General features: G+C 39.1%; 1 protein-coding gene across 7 annotated transcripts in view; it reads left to right on the top strand.

Moving 5' to 3' along the window:
• The window catches only part of SH3KBP1 (SH3 domain containing kinase binding protein 1), a 132,313-nt gene that overhangs the window by 46,179 nt on the left and 67,150 nt on the right, over positions 1-18,984 (top strand). For 5 of the 7 annotated variants that reach the window (XM_033147304.1, XM_033147305.1, XM_033147306.1 and 2 more), the window contains one exon: positions 7,238-7,361. In XM_033147304.1, coding sequence (XP_033003195.1) covers positions 7,238-7,361 — 124 coding nt within the window. The remainder of the gene's footprint in view (positions 1-7,237; positions 7,362-18,984) is intronic. The other 2 variants (XM_033147310.1, XM_033147309.1) reach the window with 1 other exon arrangement.

The following is an 18,984-nucleotide window of genomic DNA, read 5'->3' on the forward strand; positions in this document are numbered from 1 at the left end:
CATTCCCAAAGACACTTCCATATTAGCTGTCTGCAGAGAGCACCAACCAACATGTGGTGACTGCAGGTGTCACGTAACGTATTCCATGTGCTGCCACTCCAATCACAACAATCAGGTCTACACCTAAAAAGTAGAAGGTAGGCTTAGAGAACCCATAGTCTCCCCAGGAGAAGGCTTCAAGCCCCACTGTGGGACAAAAGCTGTGTGAAGGAGAACAACCTAGCAAATGGAAGCAAAGGGCAAGGCATTTGAATAAGGGAGAATGGATGCTAGATTACAAACCCACACACAATGAGCTGTGTCTGGCAGCACTGTGGGAAACAAGAACGTTTGTAATAGGAAGCAGCAAGTGTGGCTTGGGTCTTATCTTATTACAGAGAATATTCTAACCACACAGCCACAGGAGCAGACAAATGAGGAGAGTGTGATAGTGCTTTTTATATTCTTCCTTTATAGCGAGATTCCCTCCTTTCTCCCCTTGCCAACCACATGCACCATGGAGCTGCAGCTAAGTGGAACTGTACATGTACAAATGCCTAAGTGATCCCATAGCTACCTAGCGATGGACACTCAGGAGAAAAGATTGGGAGCACACACACACACCTACTAGGCAGAGGGAGCAAACCTGTAGGCTTGTTCTGATAACTGTCTGCCTCATTTGGACCTTTGGATAGCTTTTATTTTGCTCAGTTCTCTTTACTTAGCTATCCATACTTCCTCCCATGTTCAGTTGGTTGGCTGTAAACAGCTTCTGGTAGTTGTATCAGCAGTCGCCCTCCCCTACCCACCATTGAATCGTAGAATTGTAGAGTTAGAAGGGACCACTAGGCTCATCCTGTCTAATCATCTCAGCTTCCTGCATGCCAACTACATATACAGTGGTGCCCCGCTAGACGAATGCCTCGCTAGACAAAAAACTCGCTAGACGAACAGCATTCGCTAGCGGAAGGCTGCCCCGCTAGCAGAAGGCTGCATTGCCGCTTCGCTAGACGAAAAATTCGCTCTACAAAGACACTCGTAGAACGAATTATTTTCGTCTAGCGGGGCACCACTGTAATACCATGTGGGACCGTGAACTCTTGTGAACCTTTCTCCTTGGCTGCAGCAGACCCTGGGAACTGAACCCACATCTCTAGCAACCCATCCTAAGCAACAGCACCACACTTAACCCCACATAGCACACTGAACCACACTTTCCTGTTCCACATTTTATATTGGCTGTGTTAGGTGTAGTGTGGAACATAGGAAGCTCCAGTTGGCTAGGAGTAGAAGGATTGGGGAGTTTTGCATTTGTGGGCTCTTGGGTACTAAGCTCTTTAATATCACACAAGACAGTTTCTTCTCACCAGATGTTAGTTTTCCATCTGAGGTATACAGTTGGTTGGAAAATGCTATTTATGTGTGTGCAAGCCTTTCGAAGTTGGTGGGCTGCTTGCATCTAGATCAGAGCACAAAAAAATGAGAAGCTGCACTTGGGTAAACTTCCGCTGACTGTCTCTGTTGTAGAACTTCTAAATAATGTGTGCTGTGCTATACTTCACCTGTGCCTCTTGTTAATATTTGAAATTAAACAGATCTGCTGTAAGAAATCAGCAAGTTGGATGTTTATAAAATAGGCCTCTTTTCCAGGCATAAGCAGAGAAAAGCTAAAAGATAAGTAAACTTCCGGGCGGTGTCCTGGAAGAGGAGGGTGCTATTCGTTCAAATGCACTGCATAACATGTTTTGAAAACCTGTTTTTTTTTTTCCTATGCAGCCTATTACTCTGAAGAATATGCTTTTGAAATAGGAGAATTTGTAATTGTGGAAAACATTTTTTCGAAATTTAGCAAAAGTGGTTTTTCTGTGCTCACCCAACCATTATCTAGACGTGGATAGATCACCATCCACCTTTGATTGCTTTGATATCAGTTTCCTTGAAGTAATTCTCTAAAATAATCATTTGAAGAAGTTACCGTAACTGTATCCTAGTCACTAGGACATAGTGAGAGAGAAATAAGGGCTTAACATAGCATGCCGCTATCACTTACCGTACCTTGGGGAAAGATTGCATATTGTAGCTAATGAATATTGTCAGAGTCAAGAAATATACATGGCTTATTCAAGTTGTGAAGCAGAGGTTGGATGCTTTTAGTTGAGATTCCTGCATTGCAGGGAATTGGACTAGCTGATTTGCAGGGACCCTTCCAACTCTACAAATCTATGAATATCAGCACACTACTGCACACCATTTCTCAATTCAGCCATCATGTCAGTAGGGTAGTTTTCTGTTTTTACATTTTTTGCTTTAAAACATCAGTCAATTAAGTCTGATGTTAAGGTATACGTATGACCATCATTGATCCTAGACCAGGGGTCCCCAAACTAAGTCCCGGGGGCTGGATGCGGCCCAATCGCCTTTTAAATCCGGCCCGTGGAATCAGCATGTTTTTTTAAAAAAAATGTGTCCTTTTATTTAAAATGCATCTCTGGGTTATTTGTGGGGCATAGGAATTTGTTCATTTCCCCCCCAAAAATATAGTCCCCACAAGGTCTGAGGGACAGTGGACCGGCCCCCTGCTGAAAAAGTTGGCTGACCCCTGTCCTAGACTATCATTTCTGCATTTCTTAGCTCAGGCTATGGGTAGCAGACTCTTCTGCATTATGCACATTTGGTACTATTCATTTGTTAGTTTCTATTCTGTTTTTTTTTCCCCAACAGCCGCAACAGTTGACATTTTCTGAATTGGAAAGTTAAGTGCTATGGCTGCAACAAAAATGTCTAAAAATAATTTTCTGAATTCTGAAATAGTTTTCTAAAGGGCTAAAATGGTTTTGCAAAACAGCTTCTAAATAGAGAACTGCAGGTACTTCTGTTTCTGAGTTTGGCATAGACCTGGGAGGTCTTGCAATAGATTTGTCAAGTGAAAACTTTTTTTAAAAATTCTCTGATAACAATAAGTGAAATCTGTTATGTTCTGAGCGACTGATTGTTCTGGAATATGGAGAAACTCAGGATAAAGGAATTTGGCATTCTTTTATTGTAGGAGCCTCATTTGTGCAGGCTTAAGTGAGTTGGAACTGTAGAGCACACAGATCACTTGCAGAGACAGTTTGTGAAAGCATCATTTCTGAAAAGATGCAGTTATGGAGGCTGAAGAAAAGTATACACCAGGGTAGGATTATTATAGAGAACTTTTAAAGGGAAAAATGAAATACACAGTAATGTTTAGAAACAATGGTTTCAAGGGAAAAATGGGAAGGAAGAAGGTATTTTAACAGGAAAGGACAGAAACCTTGTACTTTTTGGAGAAACACCACAGTGCCTGAAGCAGAAAAGATCACATGAAAAACATTGTTTGCGTATGACATAGATGAAGAAGTTAGGAAGATCTTACAAAACATTTAGCACTAATGAGAGAGAGTATATCAGCTTGCTCCAATTCAAAATGTAATCAGAAGTCTTGTCTGCTGATTCTATAAATTTGCCAACCCCAGTACAGATTATTTGTGTAGAAGGCCACATTCCTTCAAGGGTAGTGGACGGGGCCAGAGCCAAAGGTGAACAGGGTCCATTCCCCTCCCTCTCTGCCACTTCCTTGTTGTTTTCTGTGAGTGAATCAGGTACATTGCTCTTCTTGAACTAATGGCTTGCAGAGGGTTTTTATTTTTTATTTTATTATTTTGCTAATGGTCCCATTCAAGCCTAGGGTTGTTCACACCTATTCTATACCTTTAAATCTGTAGTCTTAATGTGATTTAGTGGGAATAGTGTCCAGGACTAAATTCACTTTTTATTGAAGTGCACTATAGGTGATTCAGTGGTGCTATGGAGAATGCTCAAAGAAAGTAACTCTGTCTGCCCCATTCAATCACCATCTTACCCAGTGCATTCAGAGCTCAATTCTTTGAGAAGTTTGAAGCCAATTTTCACCTGAGCTGCTGAACTGGCAATTTCCTTTTGGAATAACACTAGCATGTAGGCCTCTATCTTTACCTTTACTGGTGTCTGCTGTTTGCCAGAACTCTTGAGGTTCTACTAGATTCACATTAAGAACACAACACACCAGCTCTTTCATTTTTGCTTTTCTCCTTACCCTCCATTAGCTGCTATGTCATTACAGTGTAGTAAAATGCAGTGTAGGAGCTTCCAGAGCTTGCAGTAATTCTATAAATTATTCACATTAATTTAACTTGTGGATTTGTTCCAAAGGACTGCATATTTCCATTTGAGTTGCTGTTCTGCTACCCAAATGTTTATAGCTCCCACCTCCCTTGGTTAAGCAAGAATGATGATAAAATAACCAGAAATCTTCATTCACTCTGACAAAAGCAATGCAACACATCATTAAATGTCACATTATCCTCTAGTCAAGCTTGTTTATATCATGTTCTTCATGAGATTTCCTGGTGTTTCATGATTCTACATGAGTGAGATGCTGATAATGAAAGCTGAATGTATCCCAGATTTCTGTGGCTCTCTTACAATAGAACTATATAGTACGTATATGTTAAACCTGGCTCCTGTGTGACTTCCCGTATGGGCTGGAGAAAAGTGCCTTTTGGGTTTCCTTGGTATTGGGCCTAGTGATGTCACCAAGCCTGAATTTAGTTTGAAAGCTTTAGAGACACAGTAGTTCTCCTGTAACATAGAAATCAGTAGTGTTGAATATGGCTGGAATTGTCAATATTCTCCCCCCCACACACACACCCACCCCAGAATTATTTTAACCCAAATCATTGAAAAAACTGATACATCTGAACAGATCTGTTGAAGTGCCCCCATTATCTGGTTCAGAAAAGATTGAGTACTTGAGCACAGAGCTTCTAGGGAGCTTTCAGAACATAGGAGCTCAACCTTTCACCCCTTTCTAGTACCTAGCCAGGCTCTGATCTGGGTAGGTAATTCCATAAGCTTCCATCTCTTCATGAGTAGTGTGTGTGTAGCTGGGCACGATACCAGTGGCCCTAAAACTCATGCCTGGCGCACTGTCTCCTCGTTCCCTGTGGCAGATGAGGAGGAACAAATGTTGTTCTCTCAAGCTCGTTCAGATTTATTTATAATATTTGAATCCTCTTTGGCTTTGATATTTGCTGGGAATTGGGATTTCTAAGCTGTTGTTTACTTTATTACTTTCCACTGAGCTAACCATTATGGCTGCCATAATATATAAACCTCTACTTGTGGTGCAAAAAGCCTATCACAGCATTGATAATTGTCTGCAAAGTTTCCTGGATTTTTACTGTGCAAAAATCATAGTGTGAATTTGTTGTAAGAAAAAAACCTTTATTTATGTATGTAATATGCGAAAGATATAAATAATACAAATTTTGAACTGGTGTTGGGAATAATAGATTAATATCCAACACAAGACTAACAGAACATTTAGACAAAGATCAGAAAAGAAAATAACACGTTGACAGTTTGGTTTAAGGTTTTATTACAGGTAACTCTGAATCCCCCTCCCCCCAGTTATTTCCTTATTAATGGTTGTTGGGTTTGTTTTTTGTTTTTGCTTTCCCTCTGTAGCAGATTAATTTGATCATCAGGGTGCTGAGTTTCTAGTCTGAAGAAGAGGAAATATTTTGGTAGAAGGGAAGTTGTGTCTTTAGACACAGTAGCTAAAAATAAGTATTCTTCCTTTGAATGTTGTGAATAAATTCTGAAAACAATCCATGATTGTTAGAAATGATTATTTAACAAAATTGCTAGTGTTGTCTTGTTTACCCCACCCTATAAGCTATCTGCCACTTTCAGAAGAGGTTAGTTTACCATTTACCATTGTCAAACACTTTAGATAAATCTATAAAATTAATTCATTACTCATTAAACTTCAAGATTACACTTCTGAAATTTCAAACCTGTACTATGTACATACCTAAAGCTTGTTAAATTTGGAGATTTCAGGTCAGTTTGTTGGAAGTTTGGAGATAGGGATAATTTAGCAACCTAGCTTTCACATATAGACTACCATGTACTGTACAGTTTTGAGGGTTTTTTTCTAGCTGAAAATGTCTCCAGGAAAAACTTAAGTATTGTTGGATAAAGTCCGTCCACAGAATTGCTATGCACTCATAGGAAAATATCGTTTTCCATTGACCAAGAGTCCATTGGCACGTATTTTAGAGTTCTGTTTATTGAGGTCTCTTATTTCTGCTTTCAGAGCAATAAGTGTTGCATCATAGGTCAAGTCTATAATAAAAATATTATTCAAAAGACAATCAGTTTTGTGATTTTGGAGCTTTCAGTGTCAAAGGCAAGTAAAGTTTTAGGAATAGCACTCTTAAGTAGAACATTAAACTTCATGTTCATTGCTCACAATCTATAACCTGTTCAGAATCTACCAACAGTGAAGTTTCATTGCTTTCATTTATAGTGTATTTTGTAACCAACTGGAGGTATACCAGGAAATTAACATGAACAGGAAAAGTCTAATTTAGCTGCAGTCATAGCTTTGCAAGGTCGGACACAATTTGAGGGTACAAATAAGTCAATGAAGGGTGGCCTTGGGAATAGGGTAGAAATATTTTAAGAAAATATCCATAGTTTATTCATGTGCTTCTACACCTTCTGCCTGCCAACCAGGAACAGGTTTGGGTTGGTTTTTTTAAAGTTAAAACACACAAATATAAATCTTTCCCCAAGTTGAATTGTCCAGCTTTTGTAAGACCATTTCTGGCATACATATGTAGCAAATGTGCAGACAGACTTTGAACCTTGAAGTTGTTAAGTTTCATTGCAAAGGCAGCTTTGTGTTTGTTTTGGGTGCTTCTGCAAGTTTTTTTTAAACTGGGCTGTGTAAGTGTGATAATCAGCGGTCCATGGGATAATGCAGCCTTCCCTAATCTGCCCTCTTTCTGTTTTGTCTTGTATTACTTGCAGTTACTCATTCATTTAGATTTTACATACTTTTATTAATATTTGCATAAATGCTTTTCACCTTGCTTTATTGCATTTTAACATTTCTTTTTATTACTTGTTGAAAAAGGAAATTTTTTCCTTTTTAAAAAGGAAATGCTTTTTAAAGAATAAAATCAGCATTTTAAATTAAACTATTTCAGTTAAACTAATTTGGGTTGGAGTTTAACTTATATTGTTGTCAACTTGTGTTACTTTTAGTCTGTTATTGCTTTGTTTTGTAATGCTCTGGGCCTAGGTTCAGAGTTCATACCTACTTACTGAAGGCTGCATTCTAAACATTCTAAATAGTTCTTTCTTTCTTTCTTTCTTTCTTTCTTTCTTTCTGTTTCTTATACAGGAAATGAAAAAAGAAGCAAAGAAGGAAGGTCCTGTCATCAAAGCACCAGAAAAGTCTATACATGATGTTTCCAATGGAAGTCCTTTACTGTTGTCTGAGACAATTATTAGAGCCTCCAAAAAAGGTAATGTATTTTAAATTAAAAGCTTCAGGGTAAACTGTATTTGGAATGTTTCCAACCATAAAATTATACACTGGACAAATGTATATACATTAAGGGTGGAAAAAAATTCTCAGATGGGCAAACAGGTTTGTGAAAGCCAATTCAAACATTCAGTCACTGTGTCTTCCCATCTGAGGACACCACTCTCTTATCAAGTACAGAATCACTTGTGTCTCTTTAACCAAAGTGCTTCATTATTGAGTGCAATTATTTTAACAAGGAGCAGCTAGTTATAGGTGGATTTATGGCAACATAGGGCTTGTCAACACCAGAGTTTAGTGTCCTTCTGAAGCTACTTGTGTCTTTCTTTTCATTTCATTTTGGTGGTATCTACACATCTTCCTTCTCCAAGTGGCAGCTTGCACTCCCCCCACCCTAAATTCAGCCTTTTCCAATTTGCAGATAATCCAATAAGGAAAGAAAATCCAATATAAAAGTGCATGCTATCCGACTGTGGATGTGCTGAAGCACATTGTGTGGCCAGTTTTCTTTATGTGTGTTGTTTCTGTCAGCTCAAAGGATGCAGTGTGCCTTTCTCCATTTGTTGTTGCTGAAGGCACATTTGCAATATATATATATTTTTAATTTCTAAAACAGCTGTTTTGCACAGAACAGCTCAAATACCCGCAGATAACCAACTTCCCATCCCATACTAAGTTCATAATTGGCAAGTGACTGTTTATAGCTACCTAGAAAAGCACAGTAAATGCTTTGGTAGTTAATTGTGCAAAGTAGGCAATGCTGGTTATATAAATTTTACATTACCCACATATATTATCCATATATATATATATACCGGTATATATATCTGTTTTGGAAACATGCTGAGTTTATTATCTCAGTACTTCCTTGCAATGGGCCTCATGAAATACCAGTTTTCCCCTTCCTTTTCTTGCATCGTAGTGTGATGAAATAAACAGGATATTCTCGAATATAGTTAGGTCCATGCAATAGCTTAAAAACCTGATCCTGCTAAATAGAATATGTTTTGATTGCTTGAAAGAAAACATGGAATTTTGACATAGTTGTGTCAGTGGGTTGCTTTGCCAGTTATGCTCTCCAGAGTGTGTAGAACCATTCAAAGATTTTTATTTCAAGAACAAATGTATTTTTTTACCCTGGAGGCTTACCAGCTTCTGTTTCTTATCTCAAAGCCAAGTCCTTGGTGACTATGAAACTTTTGAAATGTGCTATTCATGGCACAAACTGCCTGTTTGTGTCAAAATCTTACTGGAAGCTCAGAAAAAAAACTTAACCAGAAACCAGTATTGGGTTATTGAGCCGCCAATCAAAGAAACTCAACCCAAAGGACTGAATCCAGGCAGTCTGTGAAACCAACAATCATCCCATATAAGCAACTAGCAGCATCATACCTGGCATTGCTCAGGAATTCTAAGGATCAATGCAATCAGAAAGATTCAGTCCACCATCTTGATTCAAAATGGCATCCAGTTGTATCCTACCTTAGATAAAAACCTGATCGTGAAACTCAGGAACCATCATGCAGAATTTGCTTATATCTTAAGAGGTGTCTAAACACATAACAAGCAAACAACTTCCCAAATTATATAGTAGACAGAATATTATTTAATGGGAGGAATTAAACATAGCACTAAGTTCAACCCCCACCCAAAAAACCCTCTGCTTCAGAATATGATTGGATTTAGTTAGACAAGGGGATAAAATCCATAAAGTATTGCAGATAAGTAGGTGATCTATGTCAGATTAGAAAGAACAAGACAGCACTTAGAAATCCTATTAGTTACTTAGGTAAGGTTCCTGGTAGGAGAATCAACGTTGGGGGAAAAGAAAACAAACAAAAAATAAGCCATTATATTCAAAGTTGTGATATGACATGTTTGATGAAAACCAAAGATGCTGATACATTTTGCCTGTGGAATTTTTGCATTATCCTTTTCGGTGTTCTAAAAGACTTGGCATTGGGTCTTTTGGGTTGCTCTTGTGCAAGTAATAGAAGGCTCCATATGGTCTGTGGCAGCTGGGCCTCTGTTATCTGGGGCACTAAAATGGAAAGGAAGTACATCCTGTTACAACTTCTAAATCCTAGCAATTTTTAATAGTGTTTCAGTATGCCTGGGCTTGTACTAACCATTTAATTTTTAATGTCGCCTGCAAGTTCACTTTTATGTAAGAGATTTTTAAATGTCACAGTATGCCAGAAAGCAAATGAAAGCTGGATAAACAGGAAAATTGACTATACAAAATCATTGTACTAAGACTTGTACAAGGTTGAAAAATGATGAGGAAATGAAATGTAGCATGGTATCAAAGGTGCTTTTAAAAAATGATGGGTCAAGCCTCCTGACTCCTTGCAACTTAAACATGGGTCCTGATAGTTTGGACCCAGACTGTTTTAAGGATTGACTCATCATTCCCATTTCTGGTCTGTGCAAGCTGCCTATGGAAGTTTGCTTGGGACACTATACTTCTGTTGGTGCAGCATCACACTGTTGACTCATGTTAATCTTGTGGTCTAGTAAGACCCCTAGGTCTTTTTCTTATGTACTGCTGGCAAGCCAGGTGTCCCCTGTCTTATTTGTGCAGCTGGTTCTTCCTGCCTAAGTGTAGAACCTTACAGCATAGCTGTCAACCCTCCCTGCTGTTCCCCACTGCTAAATACATAGCTGTCAACCCTCCCTGCTGCTATAATAAGGGAATTTCCCGCAAAAAAGGGAAAGGTTGACAGCTATGCCTTACAGTTGTCCCCATTGTAATTCCTTTTGTTGGTTTTTGCCCAGTTCTCCAGTCTGTTAAAGTAATCTTGAATCCTGATTCTGTCTTTAGTGGCATTGGCCACCCCTCCCAGTTTGGTATCATCTGCGGATTTGATGAGCATACCCTCAATTATTTAATCCAAGTTATTTATAAAGATGTTGAACAACAACAGGCCCAAGACAAAACCCTACAGCACCCCACTTGTCACTTTCCCCCATAATGACGAGGGACCATTAGTGAGCACCATTTGGGTTTGGCAAGTCTACCAACTTCAAATCCACCTAACACTTATCTCATCCAGTCTACATTTGCCAGCTTCTCTGCAAGACTATCATGGGGGTCTTTGTCAAAACCTTACTGAAATCAAGATACACTATGTCCCTCAGCATTTCCCTGATCTAGCAAAACAAAATAAAAAAATTTAAAAAATCCTTCCAGTAGCACCTTAGAGACCAACTAAGTTAGTTCTTGGTATGAGCTTTTGTGTGCATGCACAATTCTTCAGATACCAAGATCTATCAAGTTCTTCAGGCCCTAGAGATTTTAATTCATGCAAAGTAGCTAGATGTTCCCTTAGCACCTCTTCCTATTTTGGCCTTCAGCTTCCTCTTTGAATCATTTATTAGCAGAAAATATGTAGGACACTCTTTGACCTTAATGACCTCTCTAGAGTCCAGCAGATAAGACTCAAAATGATGTCCCACTTATCTCTCGTCTGTATTCAAATTAATGTAAAGCTGGTAGCTCTGGCCCTCTTTTTCATTTTTATTGATCTTCAGGCTGAAGGAGCAGCCAGGTCATTTGCAGGTCTTTTCGTTCTTGGAGGAATTTAAAGGATGCTACACTCCTGACATGGCCATGATTCTTTGGTTTGATTTCTGTTAATGTGTTTCAATGATGAACACAGAGAGAGGAGCTTGAAAAGTTTTTGAAATTTCATTTCCTTTTTTAATCCTGAGGGTTAGGCCCCTTGCAACAGTACCCTGGAGCCTCTGCTCTGCCTTTATTGTAATTTATAGGGATAAATGATGGCAATGAGAATAAGGGCCAGAGACACAGTTCAACAATCTCATATTTGTAGAGCCGGCAAGTTACATTCTGTTCTTGTAATGAGTTGCAGTGAGGAAACTATGCTAAGGAGAAGCGTATCACTTTCTCTTACCAGACTTGTGGCCAATGTGAATGCTGCATGGGAGATGAGATTAAACTTGAAATGCCTGTGTCAGGACACTAAGGGTGGTATCCAACCAAGAAGGTCCTCCTGCTCAAGCACTTTGTCTGTGGCAATGGAACTTCCCTCTCCTCTCCCTGTGCATCCCCTAAACATGTTCTGGGGAAAATTTAGGTGACGTGTGGGGAGGGGAGAGGAAGCAGGAAAAATAGCTTGGGCTATCAGAACTGTTTAGATGCATACTGGTTTAAGAAACTAAAGGGGGCAGAGAAAACAACCATTATAGACAAGTTCCAAAGAAATGGAGACATTTCCGTTACATTCCTGTATATTCTTTAGATTTGGGCTTTTGCTGTTTGACTTTTAAAAAAATCCTAAGCCCATGTTTCTAGCATGCATTATAAAAATCCAGGGCATTTGTTTCTTCTGAAAGCATTTAAATGACGTCCACAATCTAAATAAGAGAGAGAGAGAGCAAATGGTATTTCCTTTTAAAATAATAAAATAAGTGACTCTTAATTGGTTTTCTGTCATCACGTCTTCACTACAGCCAAATTATGCTGTGCTTCTTTTTGTTTTTGTTTTTTATTCTTTTCAAGTAAACAAAAATACATCCAATCAGACAAACATACAAAATACAACAAAAAATACTAAAAATAAAAACATAACAAAGGAAAATTCTTGTTACTCCTCTATCTTTTTTTTTTACATTGTTAATTGACTTCCTTCGATCCTTTCCTTCTGAGTTTCACTTTAAATCATCCTTAGCAGTTTTGTTTGTCATAGTTCCTAACATTTTAATAATAGTTAGTATTTAAACTGGTATTTTACCTATATTATAAATCTACACTCTAAATTTTAAACTAAGATCTAACTTAATGCTTATAAAACTATCTCTCCTCCTCTAAGAGTCCATAATTCTAAACATTGCAATACTTTTTCAAATAAACTTTAAATTTTCCCCAATCTTATTCCACTGTATCTTATTTCTGGTCGCGCAGTCTCCCCGTCAGTTCAGCAAGTTCCATAAAGTCCACCATCTTCATTTGCCATTCATCGGTATCCCTTGTGTCCAAATTATGTTGTGCTTCTAACCCATGAAGCAATTGGTGATTTCTCCATTAATGGCAAATGCATTGTGTTCAATCATGTAATATATTTGATCTGAATAAATGTATTTATTCAGAAAATGGAATGTACAGGTTTATGACATGCAGCCTACCCATGCAGTAATTATGATGGAGCCACTATTTTTCCCTTGGGCTCCTTCTGCAAAATTGCTATACAGCTAATTCCAACATACCTGTATGCTTTCCTCCTTTTTTGTTTGTGCATCTAAGCTGTGAAGCTGATCCTAACTGAGCTAGGGGATTGTCATGTGGCCTCCTCCTTTACAGTGGCTGCCCCCTTGTGGTAGACCATGTACACTAATTAGAACAGTAATTTTCTCTCTTCTGTATGGTGAGCAGCATGGAGAATGCAGGTTAGAACTGCAAGGCAAAATGTCTTTTTACTGGAAAAGTTTGCATTTGTGGTAAGATGTGAAGAGGGGCTATGTCAACCTGTCTGGGGCCCTTCATGCTCACACATTCACATTAAGCCATAGTTTGGCTTAAACATTTTCTCTGAACCAACTTGAGTGTATAATCATATTATTGTGCAAATGTTTTGATTCCAGTTCCTAATAAGCTGTTCCTTTTCTATGAACAATAGTTGTAACAAGTGCTTTTTATCTAGAAAAATACATGCTGGTACTCACCATGAAGTTGGTACAGTAAGTGCCACACTTTTTAACAACAACAAAAACAAAAAGTTGCTGGTACTGCGTACCCTTTAAGTACCCCCTGGGGGACACTGGTTGTAACGGTTATCTTTCTCTGTTCTGAAGTATAAGCTAGTTTAACTATGAATGAGACTCCCAGAATTTTCTAAAGTCATTTGGAAACTTGCTCTAGATTTAAATGCATGCGAGTGATCTAAGTTCAAAACGTGCACATTTTACTGTGTTAGTGTATGTTACACCAAGCAGCTTGTTTGGATAAAAGGTGACAATGCAGATAACCCCACACCTGTTGGTTTTAATTTTAGGGATAGTCTCTTTTCTGTGTGGCCCTGAGGTATTCCATAACCATTTGCTTCCCTCATGGTTAATTTTAAGTGGCAGATGTTCAATAATGCTGCTCAGCTCTGTATAGTATGTCCGCCCCTCCCCTCTCAGTAGCTAACAGCTCCCAACAGAATATTAATAATGAAAAAGCAACAAAACATCAAACATTAAAAACTTCCCTATAAATAAATTGAAATCACTGCTGGATTGGTTTACAAAGCCCACTATTGTGTCATAATGATTCATTTATCTTGATGCCAAATACAATGCAGTACTCTGCTTATATATGTATTTGCGCAGGTAGCGTGTCTGTTCTATGCTTTGTTCTTTATGGATAACACCTTCATATATATTTTTAGGGTGGAGGGAATTAAACTGCTCAGTCAGAAAATTCTCCAAGTGGTATTCAAATGAAATTGTATTTAAAACATGACTAAAATTCACACACCAGTAAAAAAACAAATATACACACAACCATTAGAAACAAATATAGAGCACTAAATAATCTGTATTGCTGAAACAGAAAACCTTCAGAGCATTTATATCTTCTACATAAAGTGGAATCCTTTAAATGATAGTTTGTGAGGAAATAAATAGTGAGATATCGCTAAATACAAACGGGAACTTTGCCTCTTCAGTCTTCTGGGGGGGGGACAACAACATTTCCCCCCCTTTTAATCCATATACCAAAACGTTTGCTACTTTTAGGAATGAAAATATTCCTACTGGAGTCAAAAGGTTGTATCCAATATTAGTCATACTCAGAGTAGACCTATCAGATTGAATGGACATGATTTACTAAGGTGCATTAATTTGCATGGGTCTACTCTAAATATAACTTAGTTGGCTACATCCCAAATCATGCATTTTTCTCCTCTTGTTAGAGGCCCCTAAAGGTTCCTGAGTATCATGGGAAACAAATAAGGGAATGCATGGTTGAAAAACAATTCGTTGAACAATTCATTTTGAAATGATATATTTTTAAAATTCATTCTTTAAAACAAAACAAAAAATATGTTCATAAATTAAATACTTTTGTCCAGTATTTTTATTCAATATCTTACTTTCTCCTGTTAAACAGAAATGGTTAAGAATTTGTTCCAAAAATTAATGGAATTTAAGCTGGACATATTCTATTAGACATATTGCCCTTTTGTAACATGTTTGGTGACATTTTCAGTCACCTCTGGGTTTGGCACGCATATGCATCTTTCGGAAGCCCATTAATTGGTCATTGCCTTTATTTTCTTTGATGATTAGAATGCATATAAAGATGCTCAGTTTTGTATTTCGATATCACTCAGATTCTCTCTCAAACTCCATTTGAGATAAATCAGCTGTTCCTTTAAAAAAATGAGATGTTAAACAACTGCTGTTATGTGTTGCTAAGGATGAAGGCAATACTGTATAAATAACTTCCTATTGTATCCCTATGAAATAGTCTACAGTCTTGAACTGAAAAGGTTTTTGAGATTTTTAAAAATATACTAATAACAGGCTTTCATTTATTTATATCCCTTGCACAACTAAAAAAGATATTCTGTTGATCTGTTTAAGTGATACTGGGTTAACTTTTAATTAAGTATTTAACCATATTGTTAGTTCATTGAGTAAGGGTTAAGGGCGTGGGGGGGATACAGTTTTCTCTGCCCACCCCCGCAGTACTAAAGAGAATATTTTATTTAAGCAGTTCAGAATCACTTAGGTGTTTGGTAATCTAATGAGAATTTTATTGTTCATGTGGGAGTATGTGCTAACTGAAGCGAATGGCATTAAACTAGCACTTTTGTAGGCTACAAATGTAGTTTAGTTATACAACAAAATGCCTTTCTCCTGACTTAATTCTATAGGTGATCTTACAGATACTCCTTATGGATATATATCTGCAGATACTGGATAGGATCTAAAGAGGGTACAGTATATGCATGCCAAAGGAACTATTGATTTTGAGCAGCAGACTTTTAATTGTCCTTGTAACCCCTCAGTTTCAAAAGCTATTTTGCCCTGTGATATGTATGAGTGGCTGGGGAAACTCAGCCAGATGGGCGGGGTACAAATAATAAATTATTATTATTATTAATTATTATTATATGCAAACTGCTGCTCAAATAGTCCTTTTGCATGATGGAACTATTTTAAGATTCCTTAGCTCTTGGCCACAACATCGTTCTTTCTTTATGTTCCATTGCTGCAATGATAAGGTTAGTAGGATCGCTTGCTTCATTGTATATATTTGGTTTGCATTAATTGAGTGTCTCAGCAGTTTTCACTCCTACATGAAAACATTTAGACATTGCAAGAGGGGGTAGGGGGAAGTGAGGCTGTAAACCCCAATACTGTGTTCCTTCCCAATTTTAGCGAAACCTTCCTCCGTCATCACAAAAGGCAGGGCTTTGTTGCACCCATGCCCCTTCTCACATGGCCTCTGAGGAGTGAATAGGTTTTGGAGCATGTTTGGTTTTTTGGTCTTTTCGACTTTTAGTCTGTGATCAAAGAGGGAGGATTGCACTTGAAGGACATCTGCCCATAGGCCCAACTATCTGAGGACACTCTCATTACATTCGTACCTTGGTTTTCAAACAGCTTAGTTCATGAACAACTCAGAACTCGAACGTCGCAAACCTGGTTCTGGTTTGCAAACTTTGCCTCGGAAGCTGAACGTCTGGCATGGCTTCCGCAACTTCCAATTGGCTGCAGGACACTCCTGCAGCCAATCGGATGTCGTGCCTTTGTTTCCGAACGTTTCGGAAGTCGAACGGACTTCCGGAACGCATTCTGTTTGAAAACCAAGTTACGACTGTATATAGTTATGTCCTTGGGTAGCACTAGACTTAGTTGTGTCTGGGTGGACTTGGGAGGCTGCTGTTACTTTCTTGTTTGAGAGAGATAATAAAGTTCTTGATAATAAAGTTTCCTAACCGGTGTGCCCATGACAAGCTTGTAAGAGCTGCAGTTTTTCTATTGGTTATCCAAATGCCACAATTGGTTGAGTTCTCAATTACTGGCTTGGACAGAGATGATTTATATTATACATTTGTCTGGGTCTGTCAGTGTCTGCCATGGTAATTAATGATATCTTCATTGTAGTATAATACATTAAGCACGTGTTATTCTTTGACACAGATAAAAACTCGAATAGCAGTTGGATCCTGATTGAGCTCATAGATTATTTACGTAGATTTTTTTTGTAAGAAATTCATGTCTCATTTGGAGACAGTACAGTGCTGAAGTGTGTTATCTGGTGACAATGTTTTTCTACAGCTGCTTTCTAAAATAAGCTGGTGAATTACTTAAAGACTTGCATGCATTTTTATAAATCTTTCTTTGTAGCAGACAGTTACACTTTTTAAAAAATCCAAATACTGATATGTAGGGTTATAAAGGGTGAATTTTTAAATAGATATGAATTTCTGTCAAAACTCTGCAATTGCACTGTTAAGAAAAGTTTCATAGTGCACTTCTTTTAAGTAAGAATTACTTTTTTATTGGATTGCATAATGGTATGTAGATTTATTTTAATTTATTAATACATTTATAATCCAAGTTTTCTCCAAAGGTGAAAGAGCTATGTTAACAATAATGGCTCCAAAACTCAGCATTATACTAATCCAATTTTAGAACAAGCCATGTTGTTTGTTTCTTTGCCACCCCGCCATTATGCTTTTAGTTGCCTATGCCAAACTCCGTCTCAAGAGGCTACACAGAAGAATATATGCTAACTTGTGCTGAAGAATCCTTCTCTAGCATGCATCTAATTCTTCAAATCCACGTATGTTATCTCAACTAAAACTTTAAGGTAAGGGGAAGAATTGATCTGTTTGACCAGAGTTAGGTAAAACACAATATGTTTGTGTAATAAAGAAATTCGCAGATCAGATAAATCCACCCTTGGCTGCATAAACTGCACACCTGAGAGGGTATCCCTAACTATTGACCATGCTAGCTGGGACTGATGGGAGTTGGTGTACAATGACATCTGGAGTGCTCTCCATCCGTGGAATAGGGGTAATTTTTGGCTTTTTACAAGACATGTTCTAACTAAAAGGATGGTGATGCCAAATGGCTGTAAATGACAAGGAAGATCCCCCAAACAAAGAGCTGGACTCTTGTTCATTCCAGAATCATTGCCATCTATTCACATCCAGGATTTTCTCTTTTCCCCTTATGTTCTTTATTATTGATAGGTTTCCCATTTCAAAGCCACCTAGTTTGCATAGCTGTCAAGTTTCGGATTTGAAAATAAGGGATCAGCAGCCTCACCTATCCCGGGGACAGTCACATGGCAGTGGTGGGTGGAGCCAGAAGCAAAAGTGGGCGGCAGTGGTGTGAACGCGTGCAGTAGGCTTACTGTATTTTGGAAACGCTGCCCGTGGGCTACGACGCCTCGGCTGCTCAGCGAGCTCCGGTCTGAATCAAATGTTGTAGGAGAGGAGTTTTAAGTGTGGAGGGAAGGAAAAAACACTGAAGGGACAAGGAGCATGTGTGGGGTGTGTGGAGAAGGAGGTGGCTAACGATGCAGGAGCGGGGTTTAAGAGGAGGGAGGAAAGGAAGGCAAAAGTTATCTCCCCCCCCCCCCAGCCAGTTCTCTCTCTCTCTCTTTACAAGGAACATGCGTGGGGTGTGTGGAGAAGGAGGTGGCTAACGATGCAGGAGAGGGGTTTAAGAGGAGGGAGGAAAGGAAGGCAAAAGTTCTCTCCCCCCCCCAGCCAGTTCTCTCTCTCTCTCTCTTTACAAGGAACATGCGTGGGGTGTGTGGAGAAGGAGGTGGCTAACGATGCAGGAGAGGGGTTTAAGAGGAGGGAGGAAAGGAAGGCAAAAGTTCTCTCCCCCCCCCAGCCAGTTCTCTCTCTCTCTCTTTACAAGGAGCACGCGTGGGGTGTGTGGAGAAGGAGGTGGCTAACGATGCAGGAGAGGGGTTTAAGGGGAGGGAGGAAAGGAAGGCAAAAGTTCTCTTCCCCCCCCCCTCAGTCAGCGCTCTCTCTCTCTCTGAGCACCGAGAGGAGGAGGAGGCGGCAGCTGTCGGTTGCTGCCGCAGCCGGCGCTGAGCAATGGAAGGGGAAAGGATCATGTTAACTTAGCTTATTGTAACGTTTCAAAGCATCAGCCTCCCGTTTTCAAAGGCAGCCAGGCCCCCCCACCCCAGCTAACCCTATTGTCTAGCTGAGGGGCTCGGCAGCAGCTGATAGGGGCTGATGCAGGGGGCCAAATATGTCCCCCTGTGAGCGCGGGAAATGGCTCCCGCTTGCTTTGAGGCTGCAAGGAGGTGAGGTCTTCCCAGTCCCTGGCCAGCCAGGGGGAGGGGGAGGAGCTGCTTCCTTTGAAAAACGGGAAATTAAAGGGATATAAAAAATAAGGGATGGCAGCGGGAAACAGCTTCAAATAAGGGAGTTTCCCGGGGGAAACGGGATACTTGACAGCACTGCTAGTTTGATAAAGTGTTTTTCTTTACAATTTCTGTAGTCTCAATCTATCTTCAAATATTTGAAACCTGCCATTTCCTCCCACAAAGAACATTTTTCTAGATTTTCTACAGAATTTTCTGTGTGTGGGGAGGGAGAGATATTTGGATA

The sequence above is a fragment of the Lacerta agilis genome, chromosome 4, assembly GCF_009819535.1.
Source record: "Lacerta agilis isolate rLacAgi1 chromosome 4, rLacAgi1.pri, whole genome shotgun sequence".
Lineage (NCBI taxonomy): Eukaryota > Metazoa > Chordata > Lepidosauria > Squamata > Lacertidae > Lacerta > Lacerta agilis.